This window comes from Halichoerus grypus, chromosome 8 (assembly GCF_964656455.1).
Source record: "Halichoerus grypus chromosome 8, mHalGry1.hap1.1, whole genome shotgun sequence".
Taxonomy (NCBI): Eukaryota; Metazoa; Chordata; class Mammalia; order Carnivora; family Phocidae; genus Halichoerus; species Halichoerus grypus.
This window is the reverse complement of record NC_135719.1, coordinates 148,706,680-148,727,845: the sequence shown is the minus strand read 5'-3', so window position 1 is coordinate 148,727,845 and position 21,166 is coordinate 148,706,680. Positions and strand designations below refer to the sequence as shown.

The 21,166-nt window shown below is 50.9% G+C and overlaps 1 protein-coding gene across 4 annotated transcripts in view; it reads right to left on the bottom strand.

Moving 5' to 3' along the window:
• Positions 1–21,166, bottom strand: part of TECPR2 (tectonin beta-propeller repeat containing 2) — a 106,733-nt gene that overhangs the window by 37,889 nt on the left and 47,678 nt on the right. For all 4 annotated transcript variants that reach the window (XM_078054239.1, XM_078054242.1, XM_078054241.1 and 1 more), the window contains exons 8-16: positions 17,758–18,072; positions 15,719–16,713; positions 13,675–13,858; positions 11,461–11,634; positions 9,406–9,586; positions 8,143–8,284; positions 5,597–5,837; positions 4,790–4,879; positions 2,930–3,163 (exon numbers count right to left, since the gene is read on the bottom strand). In XM_078054239.1, coding sequence (XP_077910365.1) covers positions 2,930–3,163; positions 4,790–4,879; positions 5,597–5,837; positions 8,143–8,284; positions 9,406–9,586; positions 11,461–11,634; positions 13,675–13,858; positions 15,719–16,713; positions 17,758–18,072 — 2,556 coding nt within the window. The remainder of the gene's footprint in view (positions 1–2,929; positions 3,164–4,789; positions 4,880–5,596; positions 5,838–8,142; positions 8,285–9,405; positions 9,587–11,460; positions 11,635–13,674; positions 13,859–15,718; positions 16,714–17,757; positions 18,073–21,166) is intronic.

The window sequence follows — 21,166 nt, the reverse complement described above, 5'->3', positions numbered from 1 at the left end:
CCTGGGATCATCACCTGAGCCGAAGGCAGATGCTTAACGACTGAGCCACCCAGGTGCCCCTAGATAATAGTTTAAAAAGCCACTTGAGGGGCGCCTGGGTGGCTCAGTCGTTAAGCGTCTGCCTTCGGCTCAGGTCGTGATCCCAGGGTCCTGGGATCGAGCCCCACATCGGGCTCCCTGCTCTGCGGGAAGCCTGCTTCTCCCTCTCCCGCTCCCCCTGCTTGTGTTCCCTCTCTCGCTGTGTCTCTCTCTGTCAAATAAATAAATAAAATCCTTAAAAAAAAATTAAAAAAAATAAAAAGCCACTTGATTCACCTGTTTGCCCCACAGGCTACAAAGACCACCCTGGAGAGAGCCCAGCAACACAACACCTGGTGGTCCTTGCCTGCCTGTTACCCTCCCCCCCTCCCGGCACAGTGGGAGGCCAGCACCTTTCCTACCTCACCCTGTCCACCTCCTCTGCCCAACACGAACCCTACCAACTCAGGACGTGCTGTGTTCTTCTACATTTAGAAAATGGGAAAAGGATTCTTTCTCCATCATTTCAGTGTCTGCTAGCAACCCAGATAAATAAACAAAACCTAGAGCTCAGACTAAGAAAGGCAGTGCTTCCAACAATCACCCCACCAGGCACATGGTTAGATAGCCCCCACCAGCCTGGGGCGCGATGCAGCTAGTGTTCGCTCGACAGGGACCCCACCTAGGACGCCTGCCCAAGAAGCTCACGTTGACCCCGGATGCTTCCTTGCATCATCTCTCTGCGGTGGAGACTGCTGTTCCCATTAGGAAGGTGAGAAGTTGAGGTTTAAATAAGGGAACCCAGCAGCTCGCCCAGGATCCTGGAGCCTGCCCAGGATCAGGTCTCTTAAACTGAGCCTTCGTCCCACCAAAGTGGAGTTTCTCCCCTGGAAAGAATGGCCACCCCACTGAAGCCCAAATGGGCACCTCAGAGATCTGCAGGAGTCTAGCCAGCTAGCCAGTGCTGGGAGGACTGGACTAGTCTGGAAGGGAGACGTGAACTGTGGGCCCAGTGCCTGTAGGCCTGGGCACAGCTGCTTCCGACTCCATGCAGCCTGGCAGCATGCCATCCACTCGGTGCCCACCACAGCGCATGGTGTCCTCTGAGGGACATGGAGGGGCTGCGGCAGGGAACCAGCTCTGCCTCTCACCCAGACTGTGCAGAAGAGCAAGGCCTCCCACAGGCCTCGAGATTCAGTCGTGGGAGGGCACAAACTGTGCCCTGGCCTTCTGACCTCCAGAAGGAACTGGCAGCATCTCCCAAACTGGTCTGGTTGGGGCTGCTAGAGAAAGGCTCTGGCCAGATCTCTGGATGGTGGCAAGGCTTCCCAGGGCAGGCAGGAGGGTCCCCCATCACCAGCACTCAGGGCCATGAGCAGCCACAGCTTTGTCCGTGCGGTCACTGTCAGTAATGGTGGCCGGTAAATACTCTCAAAACCTGGAAGGGGACGGCCCCGGTGCTGGGATTAGGTTCAAAAGACAGCATACGAGGCCAAAAGCTTAAGTCATCAAAATGACCCTGGAAAATTCCTATTTTTAGTATATGTGCTGCTGAACTGAGCATGACCCTGGACTATTCCCAGCTTTGGAACAGTTTGCTTCTTCAGTTGAGAGCCAACCTCCCCCTTATTTAAGCTGGATTATATCTGGCGGCTTGCTAGCCAAAAGAACAATGATCTTTCTATACAGCACCTTACAGGAGCCACATGAGCTGAAGAGCAGCTGAGGCCTGGCCTGCTTCATGGGATGGTGAGAGGCCCCTGGCAGCCAGAGATGCAGCCAGGGGCTGCTGGGGAGGCACGCATATATATATATTATTATTTTTTTAAATAGGAGCTTGTGTACTTCCTATTTATTTCAAATTTATTTGAAAGAGAGAGAGCATGTGTGCGAGAGAGAGAGAGAGAGAGAGAGAGAGAGCACAAACGGGGGGAGGGGCAGAGGGAGAGGGAAAAGCAGACTCCCACTGAGCAGGGAGCCCAAAGCAGGGCTGATCCCAGGACCTGCGCTGAAGGCAGACACTTAGGGCGCCCCTATGTACGTATATATTTAAAGTAAACTCTAAGCCCAATGTGGGGCTCAAATTTATGAGTCAGAGATTAAGAGTCATATGCTCTACTGAGCCAGCCAGGCGCCTCTCCCCTTTTTCTCTGAGTACGTGTGGTTGAATTTTGAAATATTAAATGCTTGTACAATTCAACTTTTCCACCTACAAACAAAAAACACTGTTTGTCCGTTTACCAAAATGGGAAACCGTATGGCAGGGGAGTGTTCCTAAGGCTTATGTGGACCTTCTGGAGACACCTGGAGCAGCCTCCGCCTTCAGACAAGTCTCTGCTGTCAGACTAGCCCCCCATAAGCTGCCGGTCGATCAAGAACTTGCCTGGAGAATAACCTAATGCTGTGGGCTCCCTCTAATATCTTGTTTTTTGGAATACAAATGAATTATTGATAATCGGCAGCATGCTCCTTGGCCGGCTCAGTAACCTTTGAGGGGAGACTCTGAGAAGAGCTGCCATCAGGAGACGCACATCATCTCAGACTGCTCGAGTAAGAATGGACACTCGCTCGCTGGGCACTGTTGTAGCTGCAGAGGGACAGGCGAATGGGTGCTGAGGCTGACGCAGGACACCCCTCTTCTTCCAGACTCAAAGGGCACAAAGCAATGCACCATACTGAGTCGGACTGGCAGAGGCAGCTGCATCAGGCAGTTCTAGGGGCAACTTCCTCTGCGTCTACACTCCTCCTGGGTTCTGCAAGCCCTCCAAGCTATACACGGTGGGGAAGTAAAGCTCCTTACAAAATGAAGAGGTCCATTCAATCTACAAGAGTGGCCGCTTAATCCCCTGCAATCCAGCAACCTACACAAGGTCCTGTAAGAATTCATGCGAGGTGAGCACGGGGGCCATACCTAGCTGGGAAAGGTCCAGCCGCGTCCAGTGCATGCCTGTGGGGCAGCTCTTGGAGAGCGTCCTGATGAACACCTGGCCGAGGCTGTCCAGGGCCCACAGAGCGTCCTGGCAGGCGGCGTACGCCCTCATCTCCGCGTCGGGAGGCAGCTGCACCGTGGAGGGGCGGGACTGAGCATTCTGGGCGCTGACGCTGCACAGATCCTTGCTGCTCTGGCACAACCACAAGGAGCTTCCTGCGGAAAAGGTTCGTGTCTGTCACTGACGAGATGCACGAGGCAGCCCTGGCCCGTGGGCAGCTGACGCCTGGCAGCACACGCCGCCACTCCCGCCTCCCAGGGCCACTGCTGTGCAGGAGTGCTCGACGGACTGCAAGTCAGAAGTCAGAGGCGCCCCCCGTGGCCAGCCAGTTAAGACCTAAGCCTGAGACGTTCTAAAGGGAGGAAAGAAAGCAGGGCTTCTGAGACCTGGTGAAGGCTACAATGTTGGCTCAGCGGCTCTGACCTTGGACGTTTCATAAGGGCTGGGGAGTCTCTGACTGGGGAGACTGACTGGTGCGCTGGAGAGAGTGAGGTCAGCAATTCCTCAGAAGGATGGATCCACAGTTCCCCTGTTCTGGTCTGGGGGGGCGGTATGTGGGTGGGCAGATCGGCGGGGGAGGCTCCTGGGGAGACTTGGAAAGCTGGAACGCCTCCTCTCCCCATTCTCTCCTCAAAATCCACCCTCGCTTCCTCTCCACCATATTTATACAGTCTTTTAGACTTAACAGATGGAGTTTAAAATGCAGGTAACCCCTGGGAAAGTTCAAGGTTCCATCACTATATATATTATCTAAAACTTGTGGCCAGATAGGTTTTAGAATTCACAACTTTTAGGATTTTGAAAACCTGAGGTAATGGGTATGCCACATATTTAAGTAACAGCCTCAGGGAGCCAGGCAGCAATGAAATGCAGTAACATTCTTGCCACAAAATGTGTGCATACTCATAATCGATGGATAAATAAGTAGCCTCACATCGGTTCGGGCCAGGTTTTGCTGCCAAATGATTTTGTGCTAATCTCAGGATATAACCTACGGTTTTCAGAGCTTACAGATTTCAGAATTATGGTCAGAATGATCAGGCGAGTAAACATTTTCCCGTAATGACAAGTTAGCCAAATTCTGGTGGGACTAATCGCTCGAACTAACCAGCTGCTTCCTCTGAACCACAGGCTTCATGGCGTCTTCTCATCCGACCCTCAGGACAATCCTAGGAGGAGCCTTCAGCCACTTCCCAGAGGGGTCTCGTGGCTCACTGCGAGCGGCACTGCCTCTCCTGGCTCCAAACCCCATGCTCCGGGAGGGCAGGGGAGCTCTGACCGGAGTCAACGGGAGTTGTGCTCTGTAGGGAAGGCCTGTCCTAACAGGGCACAACCGTGGGACTTAGACTAGCCAGAAGCTGTAAACCAGATTGAAAGCGGGTGCTAGGAGGTGAGAGAAGACTTCACAAGGGGAAATGAGAAGGTGCCCCATGAAGGCTGGCGCCTACCGACTGCAGTGTTATAGCCCCGTGACACATCACTGGAAGTCTCCGGCTGCGGCCCCAGTGGGACACTGGGTATTCCTCTCCTTTGGAATGACGCCCTGCCTTTAGACTCATTCAATGTCCCCACACCAGAGCCTTCTCTCCTGCTCAGGCCTATCCAGCTCCGGGGGCCTTGGCTCAGCCAACAAGGGCTGCTTGCCTGGGAAGCCACTGCATCGTCTCTGAGGCCCTGTCTCTGAGGCCCACGCAGCCACGCCCCATCCCAACTAGGTCATGGTCAGAGCATGGTTTTCACTTTTCAACTGCCAACCCATGCGCTTATATTTCTCAACCAACCTTCCTTTGTGGGAGCAGTGGAAGCCAGCACAAAGGCCCACTTTGTTGCAGAAGCTGTCCCCCGGGGAACAACATTATTCCAGTAAGTGCCTAGAAGGAACCAATAGGAAGTGTGTTAAAGAAAGAAGATAACACACACACTCCAGAGCTTTAGTTCTAGACTACGTCAAAACCTCTTACAGCTAATTCCAGAATGCCCTTAAATTAGGAGGTCCACGCCAGCCAGTGCTGTGAGGCCAGTCCCTTGTTTTTCCTTCTACGCTGACAAGCAGAGCCACAGTCTTGCCCAGGGTTGGGGGGTGGGTGTCGTGCAGAGGGAGGAGAGTTGGAGAAAATTCACAAAGCAGGGCTTCACCCACAGAAACGAAGCCCTCATGGGCACACGTGGATTTATACCACCAGTCACAGATCTCACCAGCGGCTTGTGTTCTCCACAGAGCAGGAACTTTTCCTCCAGGAAATGGACTATTCCCTCTTACTAAGCTTTTTACCTTTGGGTGGATCTTTTCATTTAAATGTGAAATTATGAACATAAAAATGAGCTCCATCTGCCCGTCCTATATCATCACAGATTCCCACTAGAAACCGATCACACACCATCCAAATGCTGGTACCCAAGTTGTAGGAATGACAGATTAAAAAAAAGGAAACCAATACAAAGCATAATGAATGCCTCCGTTACAAACACTTCACACACTGGCACCAAATTATCTCCTGCAGTTGAAATCTTAAAGCTTTTCTTTCAGTGCTGGCTTTAAAGTAAAGCTGCCAATCGTGTCAATGTGAAAATAAAAGTGATTCACCCACCGATGAGATTTCCTTTAGCAACATGGAATTCATTCTTGCCCGAGGAGAGCCAGACGCCACTGTTGTTGACCCCTAGGAGGCTCGGCTGGCACTGCAGCTGCTGAGACCAAAACGCCATGCGCAGTTTATCTGCCACCCTTTCCACCGGCACTTGGGCCGCCGTGGCCACCGAGTGTGTGGCATGGATTATGGTCTGGAATAAGCTGCACTGGTCGAACACCACGTAGTCTGTGATGCTCACCTGGAGGTGGGGACAGAAAGACACCCTTAGTGCAGCTATGAGTGCCTTCTGTATGCGCGGCCCGAGAGCTGAGGTTTAGCCCATAACCGGCAAATACCCAGCATACGTGTAGCACACGAGCACTCGTGTGAGGACCAGAGCAAGTCCGCCAGGACCCTGCCAAACCACTAACTGTAATTACTTCCAAGGGCCGGATTGAGAGGGATGGAAGAAAATGTTCACCTTCTGCTTTATACATTTTTATATAACAACGGCAGGATTATTTTTGTGATTACCTATGATCCCCCCCTCAGAGCCCGAAGGCTTTCATTCTAATAAGTGAGAAAAGGTCATTTTGCTTTTAAATTTAGGTATTTCCAGTGGACGACAGTGTGCAATCCTTAGAATCATAATATGGGTTAAAAAAGGTATTATAAGTAGGGTGATGGAAGTACTTTATGATCTAAACCAGGACCGTCGAAATTATGCCAGTTCAACAGCGCAAACCGGGACCGTCTTGCATACGAAGGGCACAGCCTGGCTCAGGTGGGCAAACCGCTTCTCTAACACTCCTGAAAGACATTTCTTCAGGGTAACTCTGGGAGAAGAACCTCTCTCTTGTTGGGCAGCTCTGGTTGTTAGAAAGTTCTTTCTAAGATGGTCAAAATCGGACTCCACGTGACTTTCACATATACTTCTGCCCTGTTGGGTTCGATTACAGAGAATGTCGCTCCCCGACTTCTAGGACAACCTTGTGCAGGCCACATTCCCAGGTCACGCACAATGAAATGGTGAGTGAAAGGGACACCATTTATTATAGGGAACTTAATTCTAATAAACAAAAACAAACAAAAAGAAAATTATTGTAAAAATCAGTGCTTGATTAAGTGTACAAATCTGCCCTTTTTCAACCATGAAAGGACTTGCACTAACTGCAAACCACTGCCCTAACTGAAGTTGAAGTGAATTATTGCTTTACCACGTCCGGACCCCGTGGCCCCCTTCCCCGCTATCCACCAGCCTGGCTGCGTGGTCTCGTCACAGCCCACAGAACGCCGGGCCCGGAGCTCTGGGCCTCCCCAGGAGATTGCACATGCCAAGGCCACACAAAGTCTGTGACAGACTGTCTCAGCACCAAACACTTGCAGAGAAGCAGGATGCAAATTAAAAAAAAGAAAGGTTTAGCAGCCAGACATAAAGCTGGCTCTGGCCATACAGAGAAATGTCTTACAGTAATTAAAATAATTTTGCTTCCAAATACCTCAAAGATGATTCTGTCAAATTAAATTTCTCTAAAGATAATGTTCTGAATATGATGATAAAATGGTATCTAATTTTCTTTAGGCTACTTAAAAATGGAATGTGGTACATATATACATGTGAGAGTGTGTGTGTATTCATGCGTGTAAAACCATGTAATATGCTTACCAGCATGGAGAATGTTTTAAAATCACTTGTACAACTTTTCAAAGAGTATCAGACATATTAGAGACCTAGGTACACATATACTTACTCATCAAAGAGCAAACACAACTTCTTTTTCCACATTCTCATCTGACAGACCCAAGGGCAGCTAGTGAACGACCTGCCCTCAGCACGGCAAGTCTGAGGCAACAATATGACCTGAGCCACTGGGGACAAACACTGAAGAGATGCTGCCTAGTTTCCAGCTGCTGAGGGTCAGAACCGCCTCGCCGGCCGCCGTGGGAGGCTGGGAGAGTGATAGCTACACTGAACGGTACCAAAAAGGGGCAGGAACAACTCCTTGAAAAACATATTCTAGGCCACCCCGGCTGGGACCAAGTCACGAAAAGTGAGCTTGCTTACACCCTCCTATTACGCAGAGTGTTTCCTTTTCTGGGAGCGTGTGGGAACATCCTCCTTTCTTTGTTGAAATGCCACTTGCTTAGAGGCCTTTGGAACAAGCGGGGAGAGATGAATTTTAATTGTAGGCTGGGTTTCCAAACCCGCTGTCTAGCTCTTCTTAGCCCATGTGTTCAGAATTAAACATCATTATTACCTAGGTCTTCAAAAGGGTATCACCGGGCTTAGTTAGCAAGTAAGGATAAATTTCTAAGCAGCACCAAAACAAAAAAAGAAATAATAAACAGAGCCTGCACATCTAAGCAGAGAGAGTCATACAAGTTACTTCCTACGATGAAAAGCCCTGGGTATTTCTAATGCGCTCAAATGCAGTGAAAAGTTTAACTCCTCGAAGAGTACAAGTGAATGTTCTTAATTTAATCCAACCTCCCCAATCTCTTTAAGGAGAAGGGCTCTGAACAGGGGAGACGCCTGGGCCAGCAGCCCTGAGCTGAGCACCTACTTGCCACCAATGGTCGTCATCGCCCTGGGGCTTCTTGGAAGTGACACCAGTTCTGAACCACAGGTTCCCTCGGATGTCCAGGGCCCACAGAGTCTGCTGGTCCCCGAGAGCTATACAGACGGCTTCCAGAGCTTGCCTTTCACTGGAAACAGGGACGAGAACAGAGGAGTCAGCGCCCAGCCTGACCAGGGACGTGGGCTCCCAGTGGGTTTAGACCCCACCCACAAGTTCCAAGGAAGGAAGCTCGAGGGTCGAGTTCCGTCACTGTGCAGTAGACGTTGCTTCAACGTGTGGCAACTTCTGAAAGACACACTGAAAACCCGGCATGGTGGGGAGGGCCCCTGGGAGAAAAGAGCCTACGAGAAAAGCGCGAGGGCCTGTGGGCGCCTCCGCCTCACTGCTCCCTCCTGCGCCTCACTGCTCCCTCCTGCGCCTCACTGCTCCCTCCTGCACACTCGAGCCAGCGGAGGTAACCCCCGGGTGCCCGGCTGTGCGGGGCAGCAGCTAGGCGGACGTCGCCTCTCCGCGGGCAGCGCCCGGCCCCGCCCGGCCCCTCTGGTAAAGCGCTCGCCAGCTTCGGGGCTCAGCCGGGCTGCGCCCTCCGGTGTAGGACCGGCTACGCTAACGGCTCCTGCTCTGGGGGCGGGCAGGGCTGGGGGCGGCCACCTTCGCACACCCAGCCCAGCGCCGCTGGGGCGCACAGGAGCTACTCGCTCACGTTGACCGGGTTGCTAGGTTCAAACCAAGAAGATCCTCGTCTAATTTTTCTAATTGGCAAAATGATTTGATGGTAATTCTATAATTAAAATTTTGAGTGGTATAAGTAACCAAATAAATTACCATTCAGAGATCAATCATCATTGACTAGCATGATAATAAAGGAAAAATATTTGGCCCTAAACCACTGAGATGCTACACAGAAACCCCCCGACAGCACTGGGTAGCGCTGAATAGAAACTGTCGTGAGAGACCCATGATCATGTGATGCTTGAGGTCACACAAGAGGGCGGCAGCATTTCAAAAAGCTAAGCTCTGACCCAATGCCCAGTCTGCCAGTCAGAGCAGGCACAGGGCGTCTCCACGGTCAGGCTGCTGCCATCGGCTCCGACGATTCCAGAGAACACTACTACCATGGCGAGCCTCAGAGAAGCAGCTTTGCCCAGGAAAGGCTCCCATGGGTGCGTTAAGGGGAGTCAAGCTGACAAAGAACCAAGGGTGGGACAAGCAAGATGATGAAGACGTCTCTGCTCCTCCTCCTGATACCTGACGATGTCACATTTCCACTGCTCCCCTTCAGGGCAGAAGCTGCTCACGCCCTCCCGGTACAGGAGGGCTCTCTGCTCTGTCAGCGCCCACACCACGCTGTTTCGGGCTGCGACCTGGGACAGTGGGTATGGACAGTCGACCTTTACGGCTCTGGCACAGGGGCGATCCACACTGAGACCTGCCAGGGAGACAGACAGGAAGCCCCAAAGACACACAATCAGGACTTCACACCTCATTCGTATTCTGCTGTTTGCTTCTTTCTCTCTCTTTTTTTTTTGGTATTTTGCCATATTCTTTTGTAATAAGTATTTTGTCTTTTTAAGGTCTAGTCAACAAAAAAATGGTTAAGTTGTGCTTAAATATCACACATATCTGAAGTGTTTTCAAATGCTCTTTGAAAACTGAAGGAACTAACAATTCAGAATCTGCTGGTGTCCCAAAGTAGCTTAAGATGTTCTGGAAGAACAAGAAAGCCCAGGGCAGGAGAGCAGCCAGACCGTGAGCCAAGAGGGCCCCTGCCAAGAGCAGCACATGCTTTACGGCTGTGCCCCTCAGAGCCTCAGAGCCCCCTCAGCTCTGAGGCCTGCAGCCATCCTCTGCAGAGCAGCTCTGACATAGCAGCTGCCCTCTCCAGCTCCTACCTGTTTGGGGGGGGTTCCCTAGATGAAAGGCGAGGTCCATCACACGGCCAGGCTATGGCAGGGCCAGAGCTCAGAGTCCCTGATGCCCCGTCCAGGGCTCTTTCCCCCACCTCCTTGCAGCTTGTCTGCAGCCTGATAGCGTCCTGGGCAAGCTGGCAGAACAGCTGTTAACTCAAACCCCATACGCTGTGGCGTCAGCCCGCAATCAGCCCTCAGTGCTCAAATGTGCTCCCTGACTGCTCACAGGAGCCCGGTGGTACCACATCCTCGGTGTTTCCCTCACGCGCAACCAGGGGGAGTCACCTGCGGGGCTTCTCACACCCCACGTCGTCAGGCCAGCCCTGGAGACTAACACGGCAGGTCGGGTACTACTAGTTAACAGGGCACCTGCTCCTCAACTCCAGGCCTGAAGCGCTCCGTTCCTCACCAGGAACAAAACTCAAATTGCTCGTGGAAACTGGATATGCACCTGCCTCTCGAGAGCTATTCCCACCTGAAAGGAGAGACCAGGGCTGGCACGTGGCCCAGGAGCTGGCGAGGCTGACCACCAGGGCTCAAGCAGCGGCTTCTAGGAGACGCTGGCCCTCCCACACGTGAGGAAGAGCCAGATGGGCAAAGACTTTCAATCTCAGAGAATCATCCCTGGCTGACAGTTCGTAACAGAGATTAAAACAGTCTCCCCAAATCAGCAATATTAAACGGTTAGAAGATGGATCTTTACGTAAATCCAATATGGCCTCCTGACAACCAAAAAAGAGCACCCGCCCCATATCCTTTCCAGATGCTGATAAATCACATTGCCTTTGGAAACTCATATGGAAAAGTGACATTTTGCTGACAGTACATAAACACTCCCTCTCATTACAGTTTATTTTTAATGAACAAGGCCCACTGAGTCTCCTCCAGCAGCTGAAGGTTCCCCTCAGGGCAGTTTACTAGGACCAGCTGAACTGCTACTTAGATCAAATGATTTCTCCTTGTTTCTTCCTGGCCCACACGTAAGTAAGTACACAGAAGCAGGGCTTCGACCTGGCTGAAAAAAATCCAGCATGACTTAAAGGAAAAAATGATTCTGATGTCATTTCCCTGTTATTCTTTCCCCTTAAGATCTGACACTGCAGCATAAATGACAGGCAACGGTTAACCTCAGGACAACGAGAGTCTGTTTCTGTACCTCACGAACTAACCCTATGAAGTCTTGCCCTAAATTTGTCTGGGGTTGAATGTGAGTCAGCAGCAGGAAACTGCTAATATATTCCTATAGCAAATTCTCTTTTTCCAGGCGTTTTTTAATTTAAATAGATTTTTAGCCCCTTAGGCACTGTGATGGCTCTAAGCGCGTCCCTAACAGGCGCGGGGCAGTAAGAAGCATCCCCTCCCCCGACGGGGGCCGGAGCACGCCTCCCGTTACCTGTCTGCAGGTACAGATCTCCGTTTGTCCTGATGACCCAGGCTGTGTCATCGCTCAGGGCCACAAACACGGCCTGGGGCAGGGCTTCGTACCAGTGCCGCTTCCCCTTGATGGTCACTTTTCCACAAGCGAAAGCTCGGTTCGATTTCTGTTCAATCTTCCAGAGAAGGGCTCCTGTAGAAATAAAAATTCTAATCACCATCCAGTAAGTATGGAGAATGACTTACACAAAAAGGCTTCATTCTGGTCGCTGTGGGAGAGAGAGATTTCTAAAACCTCTCTCCCCCTTTTGCTTCTACCTCAACGGGGGAAAGAGCCCGCAGCACCGAGGTTTGGGTCCTTGGCCACCACCCACCAGCTGTGTGGCTTCGGGTGTCAAGTCACCCACGGTCTCCATGCCTGACTTCCTTCTCTGTACCTTACAGGGCTGCTAGGGAAACTGGAGGCGAGAACAGACCAGTGACACGGCACACTGGGCTGGACAGACCTCAGGCACTCCCGACGCGGACAGTGGCGGAGCTGACGCGGTTACGTCAGGAGGCACAACTCGTGCCCCACCACAGGCTGGAAAGTCCTAGAGGGATTCAGATGGGGTCACTTCTGGACCAACTGAGGGATAAGATGCATGGAAAGGAGGCGTTTGAGCTGGGCTGTCCTTTTTTTTACTCAGAAAGGGATTCTGATAAACAAAGATGAAGAAGGGGAGGGAAGGAGGAAGATGTAGATGGAGCGTGTGACACAGGACAGGCGGCCACGTGTAAGAAACCACCAGAGAATCACCAAGAGCACAGCCAGGCTGGACTAGAGGGTCTGACAGGGAGAGCTGAGGTAAGAGGAGAAAAGCGAGACAGACGGCTAAGCCCGAAGCACACCGTGAACACTGTGGGCTCTGGCCCGCCCCCCCCCCCCCCCACAAGACATGGGCACTGCAGGACAACTCGGTCAACTACACTCATGTGGTGGGGACAGAATTCTTACTAGATCAACAAGGGCCGGAACGTTCTGGAAGCACAAAGTAATCAATAGAATCAGGACAGAACCAAAGTTTCTAAATGGCTGGGGAGATAAAACCAGAAGTAAATGACAGAAAGAATTAAAACGCACAATTATATAACGCCAGCTAATGAAGTAGACTATGATCTCAGCCACTATCTAAGGAAAAATATTTTTCAAACAAGCGAAGAGATAAAACAACCTTGAGCAAACTGGTATTTTAAATTGTGACAAAGACCAGGAAGAGTTCAAGGAAATCCATCTGAAACACAGTAAAATTACGGGGGACGAGTCTAAGGTCACAGAGCATGTTTTGTCTGACTTCTACTCCAATGTCCTAACAATAAGAAGTTACTATGAGGCAAACACGAATAAATACTTCTATTCTACCTGTCTACCCCCCAACAGGTGAAGTGGCCAACGTTATGACAAAACAGATGAGCAAATGATTCTGGACAGGGAAGGGAGATACAGGCTGAAAGCCTAGTAGAACCTCACTCAGGAGATGTCTGCTCCAGTTCACTAAAAATGGTTAGCCTGACCATGGCTTGCAAGAATGAATGCATTTTTCTTTACGCTCAGGGAGTAGATGATTCAGCCAAAGCATACACATCGCTCATTAAAGAATAATTTCTAGAAAGGAACCCAAATAATCTGAACATATCCCACATATCCATAGGTCCATCTTCATTAGTTCAGTTGCTTTAAAGCAACACTAAGAAACAGGAACACAGGGGCGCCTGGGTGGCTCAGTCAGTTAAGCGTCCAACTCGATTTCGGCTCAGGTCAAGGTCTCAGGGTCGTGAGACTGAGCCCCGTGTTGGGCTCCGTGCTGGGTGTGGAGCCTGCTTAAGCTTCCCTCTCTCTTTCTCCCTCTGCTCCTCCCCTCCCATAAAAAAAAAGAAATAGGAACACATTTTTCTAAGGGGCTAATATGTTAATCTCTCTCAAAAAAATCCTTCAAAATTCAAGCAAATAGTTTGCATAGCTTATAAAAACACGTTCATGTATTCCCATTACAATTAATTAAAAAAAAATTCAAACTAAACATCCATTTATTGGATGTTTATTAATTGAAGTCAAATGAAGCAACCCCTGTTCTTCGGAGAAAACCCCCAGACGTGCAGGCACGGGCCAGCGTGCTGCGTGGGTGGCCCCGCGGCAGGGCCGCTGTGTGCCGGGCCAGCTACACCGGCGGGACAGGGAGCCGGGGAGGCCAACCTGAGGGTGAGACCGCCACCTGCTGGACGGCGTCCTCAAACTTCTGCCAGCGGAGCCCAGCGCCCGGCAGTGCGCTGCAGAACAGGCCGCCTTTGTAGTCCAGGCACCAGAGGTACTTCTCGGAGACCGCCAAGCTGAGTATGCCGTAGCCGGGACCAGCGTATCCCATCCAGCTTTCTGCAAACTAACAAGGACAGAGCCTGGTGAGTTCTGTAGCACAGCACGCAGCTGCACCGTCGTGCTGTCGTCAACAAGACAAGCGTGCAGGGTATCATTCAAGTCACAGAGCTGAGGATCTCTGAGAAGCCATGCAGGGACTGCTATCTTTGGACCATACTCTGAGAGAAGCGTTCTGAAATGGGAGCTGTCGTCCCTCGTTAGGACCCCAGAGCACGCCTGGGTAACGCTCTGTCATGTCAGAACACCCTTCCTAATGCAATGTTTACATTAAAATGACCTAGCTTGGGGCACCTGGGTGGCTCAGTTGTTAAGCGTCTGCCTTTGGCTCGGGTCATGATCCCAGGGTCCTGGGATCGAGCCCTGCATTGGGCTCCCTGCTCTGCGGGAAGCCTGCTTCTCTCTCTCCCACTCCCCCTGCTCGTGTTCCCTCTCTCGCTATCTCTCTGTCAAATAAATAAATAAAATCTTTAAAAAAAAAATGACCTAGCTTTACGCACAGGTGTATTGCACTTCACACAACGTGCAGATCTGTGTTTTGTGCATCGGATCCTCGCAGATGCACGAGGATGAGAAGCACTACCACCATCTCTGTGTCTTCACCCTCGGGTTTTAAGCATGGTCCCAATCACTGGACACAGGACACATCATGTGGCTGATGGAAATCTGGCCAAGACACTCAGTCTGGCTGAATTTTATAGACTGATGTTTTCTTGCTACGATTCTTTAAAAAAAATCAAAGCTAAACGAAGTCTTTGCAGTTTTAACAGTTTTCTGAAACTACAGAAGAAAATCAATGTGCTTGCACAATCACCCAAATATGGAAGTTCGCTTCAGAGAGAATGGCACCCGCCCCTTCTCAATTCAGCCCTGCACCCCATGATGAGCCCCCCCTCCCCAATGCCACAAAAATCTCTTGGCTTTCTAGCTACTGGAAGGGGAGGAGGGGGGGAACCATGAAGGGAGGGAGAAGTCCTCCAAGTGTCAGGTTCCCCCTCACCTAGGGGAGGGCTTTTCTAAAGTTCTGGCCTAGAATCCCAATAGCCCGCCCCCATGAGACATAGTCGGCCTGCCCAGTACATCCCTGGGCAGGCGCCCTCTCACACTTCCCAGAGCCCTGCACTTTGCTCGCCACCATCGGCGAAAGTCTTGCTCAACTGAGATGATCGACATGCACGTCTGGCTCCTCCCTGAGATTCTGAGATCCGGACTGGCTATCCACACCCTGCAGCAGCCAACACCGAACACAGAGCCTGGCAGCCGAAGGCACTCAAGAAAGGATGGGCACAGGCAAAACTGAGTGTAAGGTCTAACCTTTTGGCATTTGTCGCCAAACAAGTAAGCAGTACATTTCACTGCCAAGGCAGGACAGCACAGAGGCTGAGGGGGGGTGTCCCGGGGCCAGCCTTGCCCCTCACTTGCTATGTGACCTGTGCAAGCCATGTAACTAAGTCTCGATTGCCTCCACTGTAAAACGGGGACCACACAGTACCTATTTCATGGTTTGTTTAGTTCTCAGAGAAGTAAATGAGTTGAACTTACAAAGTACTTAGCATGTTGCCCGGCACGTGGCAAGAGCTACCCAAACAATACACGTGATTAGCACTGAGAGAATCCAGCGGTACATTTGGGGAAAGTACACATAAGTTCACACTCATAATCCACACCTCACAACGACTTAGTAGGAAAAGAAGTGATAATACCTGGTTAGTTTTGAAATCAAATACACTGAATTATAATCACTTGCTAAGAAAACTAAGTACTCTGAAAAAATCTCTTTTTTATGTAAAATGACCAAGAATAACCATCCTTAACTACATGGGTTGGGTGGACCCTCAGGAAACCGGCCCACCCCAAACCCACACACCTGATCTGACTTTAGCAGCCCAGTGTCATCTGCGCCAGGCTGGCTCAGGTCCTGCAGGGAGCGACTACCACCGAGCTCTGTCATACTGGTCTCCGAGGAAGAGGAAGGCAACCCGTGGGCGTAGATGTCCTCCTCGTCACTGGACGTCAACACCTGGTCCCGTAAAGGCTGCTCGAGCCGAGGCTCACGAGTGTGAGCTGCCAAGGCGGAGACCGGGGGTGTCAGCTGTCCTCCCACACTCCCCGTGTCACATTCCAAGGCAACCATTTCCTTCAGGCCTGTGTCACCGTCAGTGACAGTGTGCCAGGGATGTGAGCCAAGGTGGCCGGGACCCCCCATGTGCGTGAGGAAGCCCTGCTCCTTGCTGGGCTCCTCAGCACAGCCTTCGTCAGCTCTGGTCCCTGGCAGCTGCTGCTCGGCAGGGGGGGCCCAGCTGAGGCTGGAAGGCACCGGGAGGGAGTCCAGGAAGGGGACTTCAGAAAAAGTGCTTTGGGGGTCATCAGGCATGTCCTCCGCTTCCCGGGCCTCAGCAGAGCTGTCCTGTTCTCGACAGGGTGACTGTCTGCTATTCAGTTCATCGTCTGCGGGACAAGGTTCCTCTCTGAGCTCTGTAACGTCACTACCTTCCACAGCTTCCCTCAGCTCCAAGAGTGAAGTCCACACTGCACTGTGTGGCTCTGTGTCGTCTGCACGGTTACATCGTGGGAGTCCAGCTCTGTCGCCATTCCCTTCATTCAGTACGTCAGGGGCAGGCTCCGGCACCTCCAGGACACTGAATGCCTCGGGGTCATTATTTTCCTGCAGGACACCATTCACCTCACCACTAAGGTTACTCTCCTGGTCAGGAGACTCTGTGCTCGACCGATCCACGATGCTGCCCAAACTTGAGGTCATGGACAGCAGGTCTGTGCTCAAGGACTGGGGACTGTCACCCGGAAATTCATAGCAGGGAGTCGATTCAAGGGAGCTGTGGCACGTGTTCCTGCTTCCACCTTCTAATTTAAAATAAGAATGTTTAAAATGGGGTATGATTCCACATAAAGAGTAAGAGACTAACAAACACAATTTTGGCTCAAGAAAAAAAATACATTTTAAATGAAGGATATTTAAGTGGTGAAGAATACATCTCTCAAGCACGAATTATCCCCATGCAGAGATGTTTTAAATGGATGCAAACATCAGACACACTGATGGGCTCTAGGCCCCACTCAAGAAATGTTAACGGAGGAAAACAAAGGGAAGGATGGACCACAGACCAGTTGTTTAAAATTATTAAAATGCTTAGCAATCTGGTAAGTATGTGTAGCTCGAGAGGCCTAACAGGAACCAAGGAGTAAAAAGTTAAACCATTTCTATGTTAAATCCCATGTCCGGTAACCTATCCAACACTAAATGTAAAATGACCCATCTAGACACCAGCATAGATCTTCTGTTTCCATGACTTTCCATCCAGGCTCATAGCTTCTCTGGTCTAATACATGCTATACATGGATATATCAAAATTTTTATTTAAATACTGAGAAGTATAGGGGCGCCTAGGTGGCTCAGTCGTTAAGCATCTGCCTTCGGCTCAGGTCATGGTCCCAGGGTCCTGGGATCGAGCCCCACATCGGGCTCCCTGCTCAGCGGGGAGTCTGCTTCTCCCTCTCCCACTCCCCCTGCTTGTGTTCCCTCTCTCACTGTCTCTCTCTCTCTGTCAAATAAATAAATAAAATCTTTTAAAATAAATAAATAAATAAATAAATAAATACTGAGAAGTATAAACCCAGACCCATCAAGCAGGGTGGTAAGTACACAGGCGTCTGTTATATTATTTACACCTCATGAAGGTGCTCTCCATGTGCATGGTACTTTTTTAACATATGAAATATTTCACAGTAAAACTCCTTTGAGGAAAGAACACACTTGCTTTCTGAAGGCCTTCTCTGCTTCTCATTGAATGGGCAAGTGCTCATTCAGTGAAAGCAGCACTCCCAAAAAGTGTCTAAGAATGCCCCCGAGTAAGCAGGAGTCAGTGTGTGCTTTGCCATGGATGGTACCTGTCTTCTTCTTCCTCTTCTTTTTCACTTTCAGAGGCTTCACGACAAGCTCCTGGTCAAAGTCTTCTGAGCTAATCACGCTGAATCTCTGTGAGGCGGGCTGGCTGCCCCTCCCCAGCTCTGGAGCTGCCTGGAGCCCGGAGCCACTGTCGGTGGAGTTGAGCGAGCTGCTCCTGCTCCTTGGCTCACTGGCCACGGAGCTGGCCACGGAAGAGCCCCTGATCCTCGTCTCAGAAACTGGGGCCCCCGACGGCTTCTCCGCACGCTGCCCGGGGGCCTGCTCTGCACATCCTGGCGTCTCCAGACCATCTCGCCCTGAGAAAGAAGGGTGGGGTGTTACTGCTGGTTATCCAAGAAGGTCGACACGCTCCTACTCAGGTCTGCTAACCCTAAATACCTGCCTGCTAAACTCAGAAGACTGGCGAAACTGTAAGAATCACACAAAACAGTCCAACAAACGGTTCTGTGCTCCAGGAAGCTCACACACCAAAATCAGGAAAATGGTTTGTCATGGCTATTTTCTGTAAATAGCTCAACAGGACGGGGACACTACTAAGTACACAGCATTTCTCACATCAGTTCACAAATAATTCCTAAAGAAGACAAATGACCTAAGAAAAGGGATTAGTGATATCCCCTACTTAGATCATGCCTTAAATACAAAAGAACTCAAAAGGCACTTGAAAAATGTACGTGTACCTATATTTCTTGAAATTTAAGGGGAGAAAGGGAATTTTCCATGAGAACAAAGCCGGGACAGAGAAGTGCGTTAATGAAGTCAGCGTCCATTTCGAGCAGAGAGTGGCGTGAGGATCTGGCCGTGGAGGGTCAAGTCACCCTGCTCTGTGCCCATGAACAAGAGCCAGCAAGTTTCTCACTTTCATGGACTCGTCCTTCTCAACACAACACCACAAGGTCACCATGGCCATAACAGTTCCATCCATAGTACCCTTTACGTAGAACAGGACTAGGGACCACTTCGATCCACTCAGCCATCTCTCGGATACCGAGTATCCACTATATGCCCGACACTATTCCGGGACCATCAAGCAGACAGATGGGAATTGCTGTCCCTTGTGAGGGTGGTCAGGGGCAGACTAGGGGCTGCAGTGCGCACAACTGGGGACGGACAGGCAGGACTGTGCTCGGTGTGAAGCCTGGCCAGGGAAGCAACTCGTCCAAGATCACACAGTTGGCGTCAGGTCTTGGTCTAGAGCTGTCCTGTCCCATACAGCGCCACTGTCATGTGCAGCTAAATTCAAAATCAAACACAATTTAATACTGTTGCACCCCCCACATTCCAAGCACTCAGCCACTGGTGGACAGTGCAGAAACTGAGCGTTTTCATCACCGCAGAGAGGCCCCACCGAACAGCTAGGTCTGGAGCTTACTTCCCTCCTATAAGCCGCCCCGCCCCTGACCACACCATGTAGGTGCCCCTCATAAACTCAAGACTGAGAGCTTATTCACTTTCCACAGAAATTATAATCTGGAATGGCAGCAATCCTGACTTACTCTCTGACTTAAGAAGTAATTCACCCCCACCCCGCCATCTCTTAAGAGACCGTAAAATTGGGGCCAAGATAGCCCTTATGACATTTTCATCTTTTCAAGTCCTAAATATCTGGCTCATGAGAGACTGTTTGGGATACTTTCCTTCTAACTACACTTCATATTCTAACATTACAGAAAGACAAAATGCTTAGTAACGCTTGGGGGCCCAGGAGCCTGCCGCTTGGAGCTCCTCTTCCTCGCCTTGCTCCCCACTCTAAAAGGCCTCGGGTTTGCAACTGGCCCACCCACTTGGGTCCAGGACCTCTACTCCCTCTCCTGCAGTGACTCAGACACCAGCTAGTGCTGGTGAGAGAAGTCATAGCAAAGATGCCCCCAGGGCCATGGCTACAGCAAAAGGTCTGCACTTCTGACCAATGTAGCCAAGCAGAAGCAGCAGGAGAAACGTTGGCTGAAGCAGAAATCAGAAGACGGGGCTGGTGGATTTGGGGCTTGTCATTTACCCCCCAGTCCTTGGTTTTCTAATCTGTGGAATGGGGACACCATGGATTAACACTCACTCACTCAGGGCTTCTATGTACCACGTGCTATGTCGGGTCACAAAGCTGAGCCACAAGATCCTTGCAACAAAAAGTTTATTTTGCGAGGTAAGGACATGGTAAGTTAAGTAAACGGCTCCCCAGTCACAAGAGTGGTAGAAGGAGAGGCCCCTGGGAACTCCAGTGAAGACAGGGAGAGGCTGACTTAACTAAAGCACTCAGGAAAAGTATCAAAAGATACAGTAAGACCTGAAGTGGGTCTTAAAAAACGAGCGGGGAGAGAACAGAGGGCAGCATCCGGACAGAAGCAGGCCACGTCGGGGAGCACCACACGCCTAGCACTCAGACCCGCCTGGGCGCTGGGGACAGCGGGTGGGGGCAGGAGCCCGGAGGGAGCTGGCAGCCGTGGCAGGGGGCGCCCTGCACACCACCTCAGACGCGGTGGCCTGCGAGCAAGGAAGGGACGAGGCCGCCCCCAGCCCCGGGAGGAGGGCGGCCTGGCTGGGGAAAGGCAGTGGCAGGACTACCTGCCTCACATTTCCCACAGGCTTGTCATGAGCATCAACCAAGACGCCTGCGAGACTGCTCCATGAACTCCAGAAGCCACCCACGCGGGGGCTCTGGGGCCACACGGATGTCCCTGGTGTGCTGCTCACATCCCCCCAGCGGCGGTGTCTTTGGTACCTCACTGCAACTTCCAAACCCCAGTCTCCTCGTCTATAGAACATGTGTTCAGGATTTTATGAGGTCATGACTGTTAAGTGCTCAGCAGTCTCTGGAACATAGTGAGAACAAAGGGAGTGACAGACAGGCCTCTCCTCGTCCTCCCCACATGGCTGTTGTCACCAGCAGGAACAAGTTCACTGACGAGCCCCAAGTGTACAAAGTACCGTGGATGTGTGCATGAGAACACGTATTAAGATTCTTTGCTCATTAGAATCTGGGCTTGTATGAATTACAAAGAAAAGTCAAAAGCACAGAGAATGATCAGTGCTGTAAGGAGTAACTGTGTGGAGGGTAAAAGATATATTCCAGATAACAGATTTCCATGTTCTAAAATCTTGGCAAGTCTCTATCTTTGGAACTATTAATCCCACACGTGGAGTCAGGTACCAGCGACCAGTCATGGGGTGCTGAGTTCTCCTCACTACTCGTCTGGCCTCCCCAGCTTCCAGACCTATGGAACCACTTTACCAAACGTGAGGTTGTCTGATATGAGCCTTAAAGTAGGTAAGCTTCAAGAAAAGCACTGTAAACCATCTTTTATGACTCATAGTGGGGCGCCTGGGCGGCTCAGTGGGTCAAGCGTCCGACTCTTGGTTTCAGCTCAGGTCATGATCTCAGGGTTGTGAGACCAA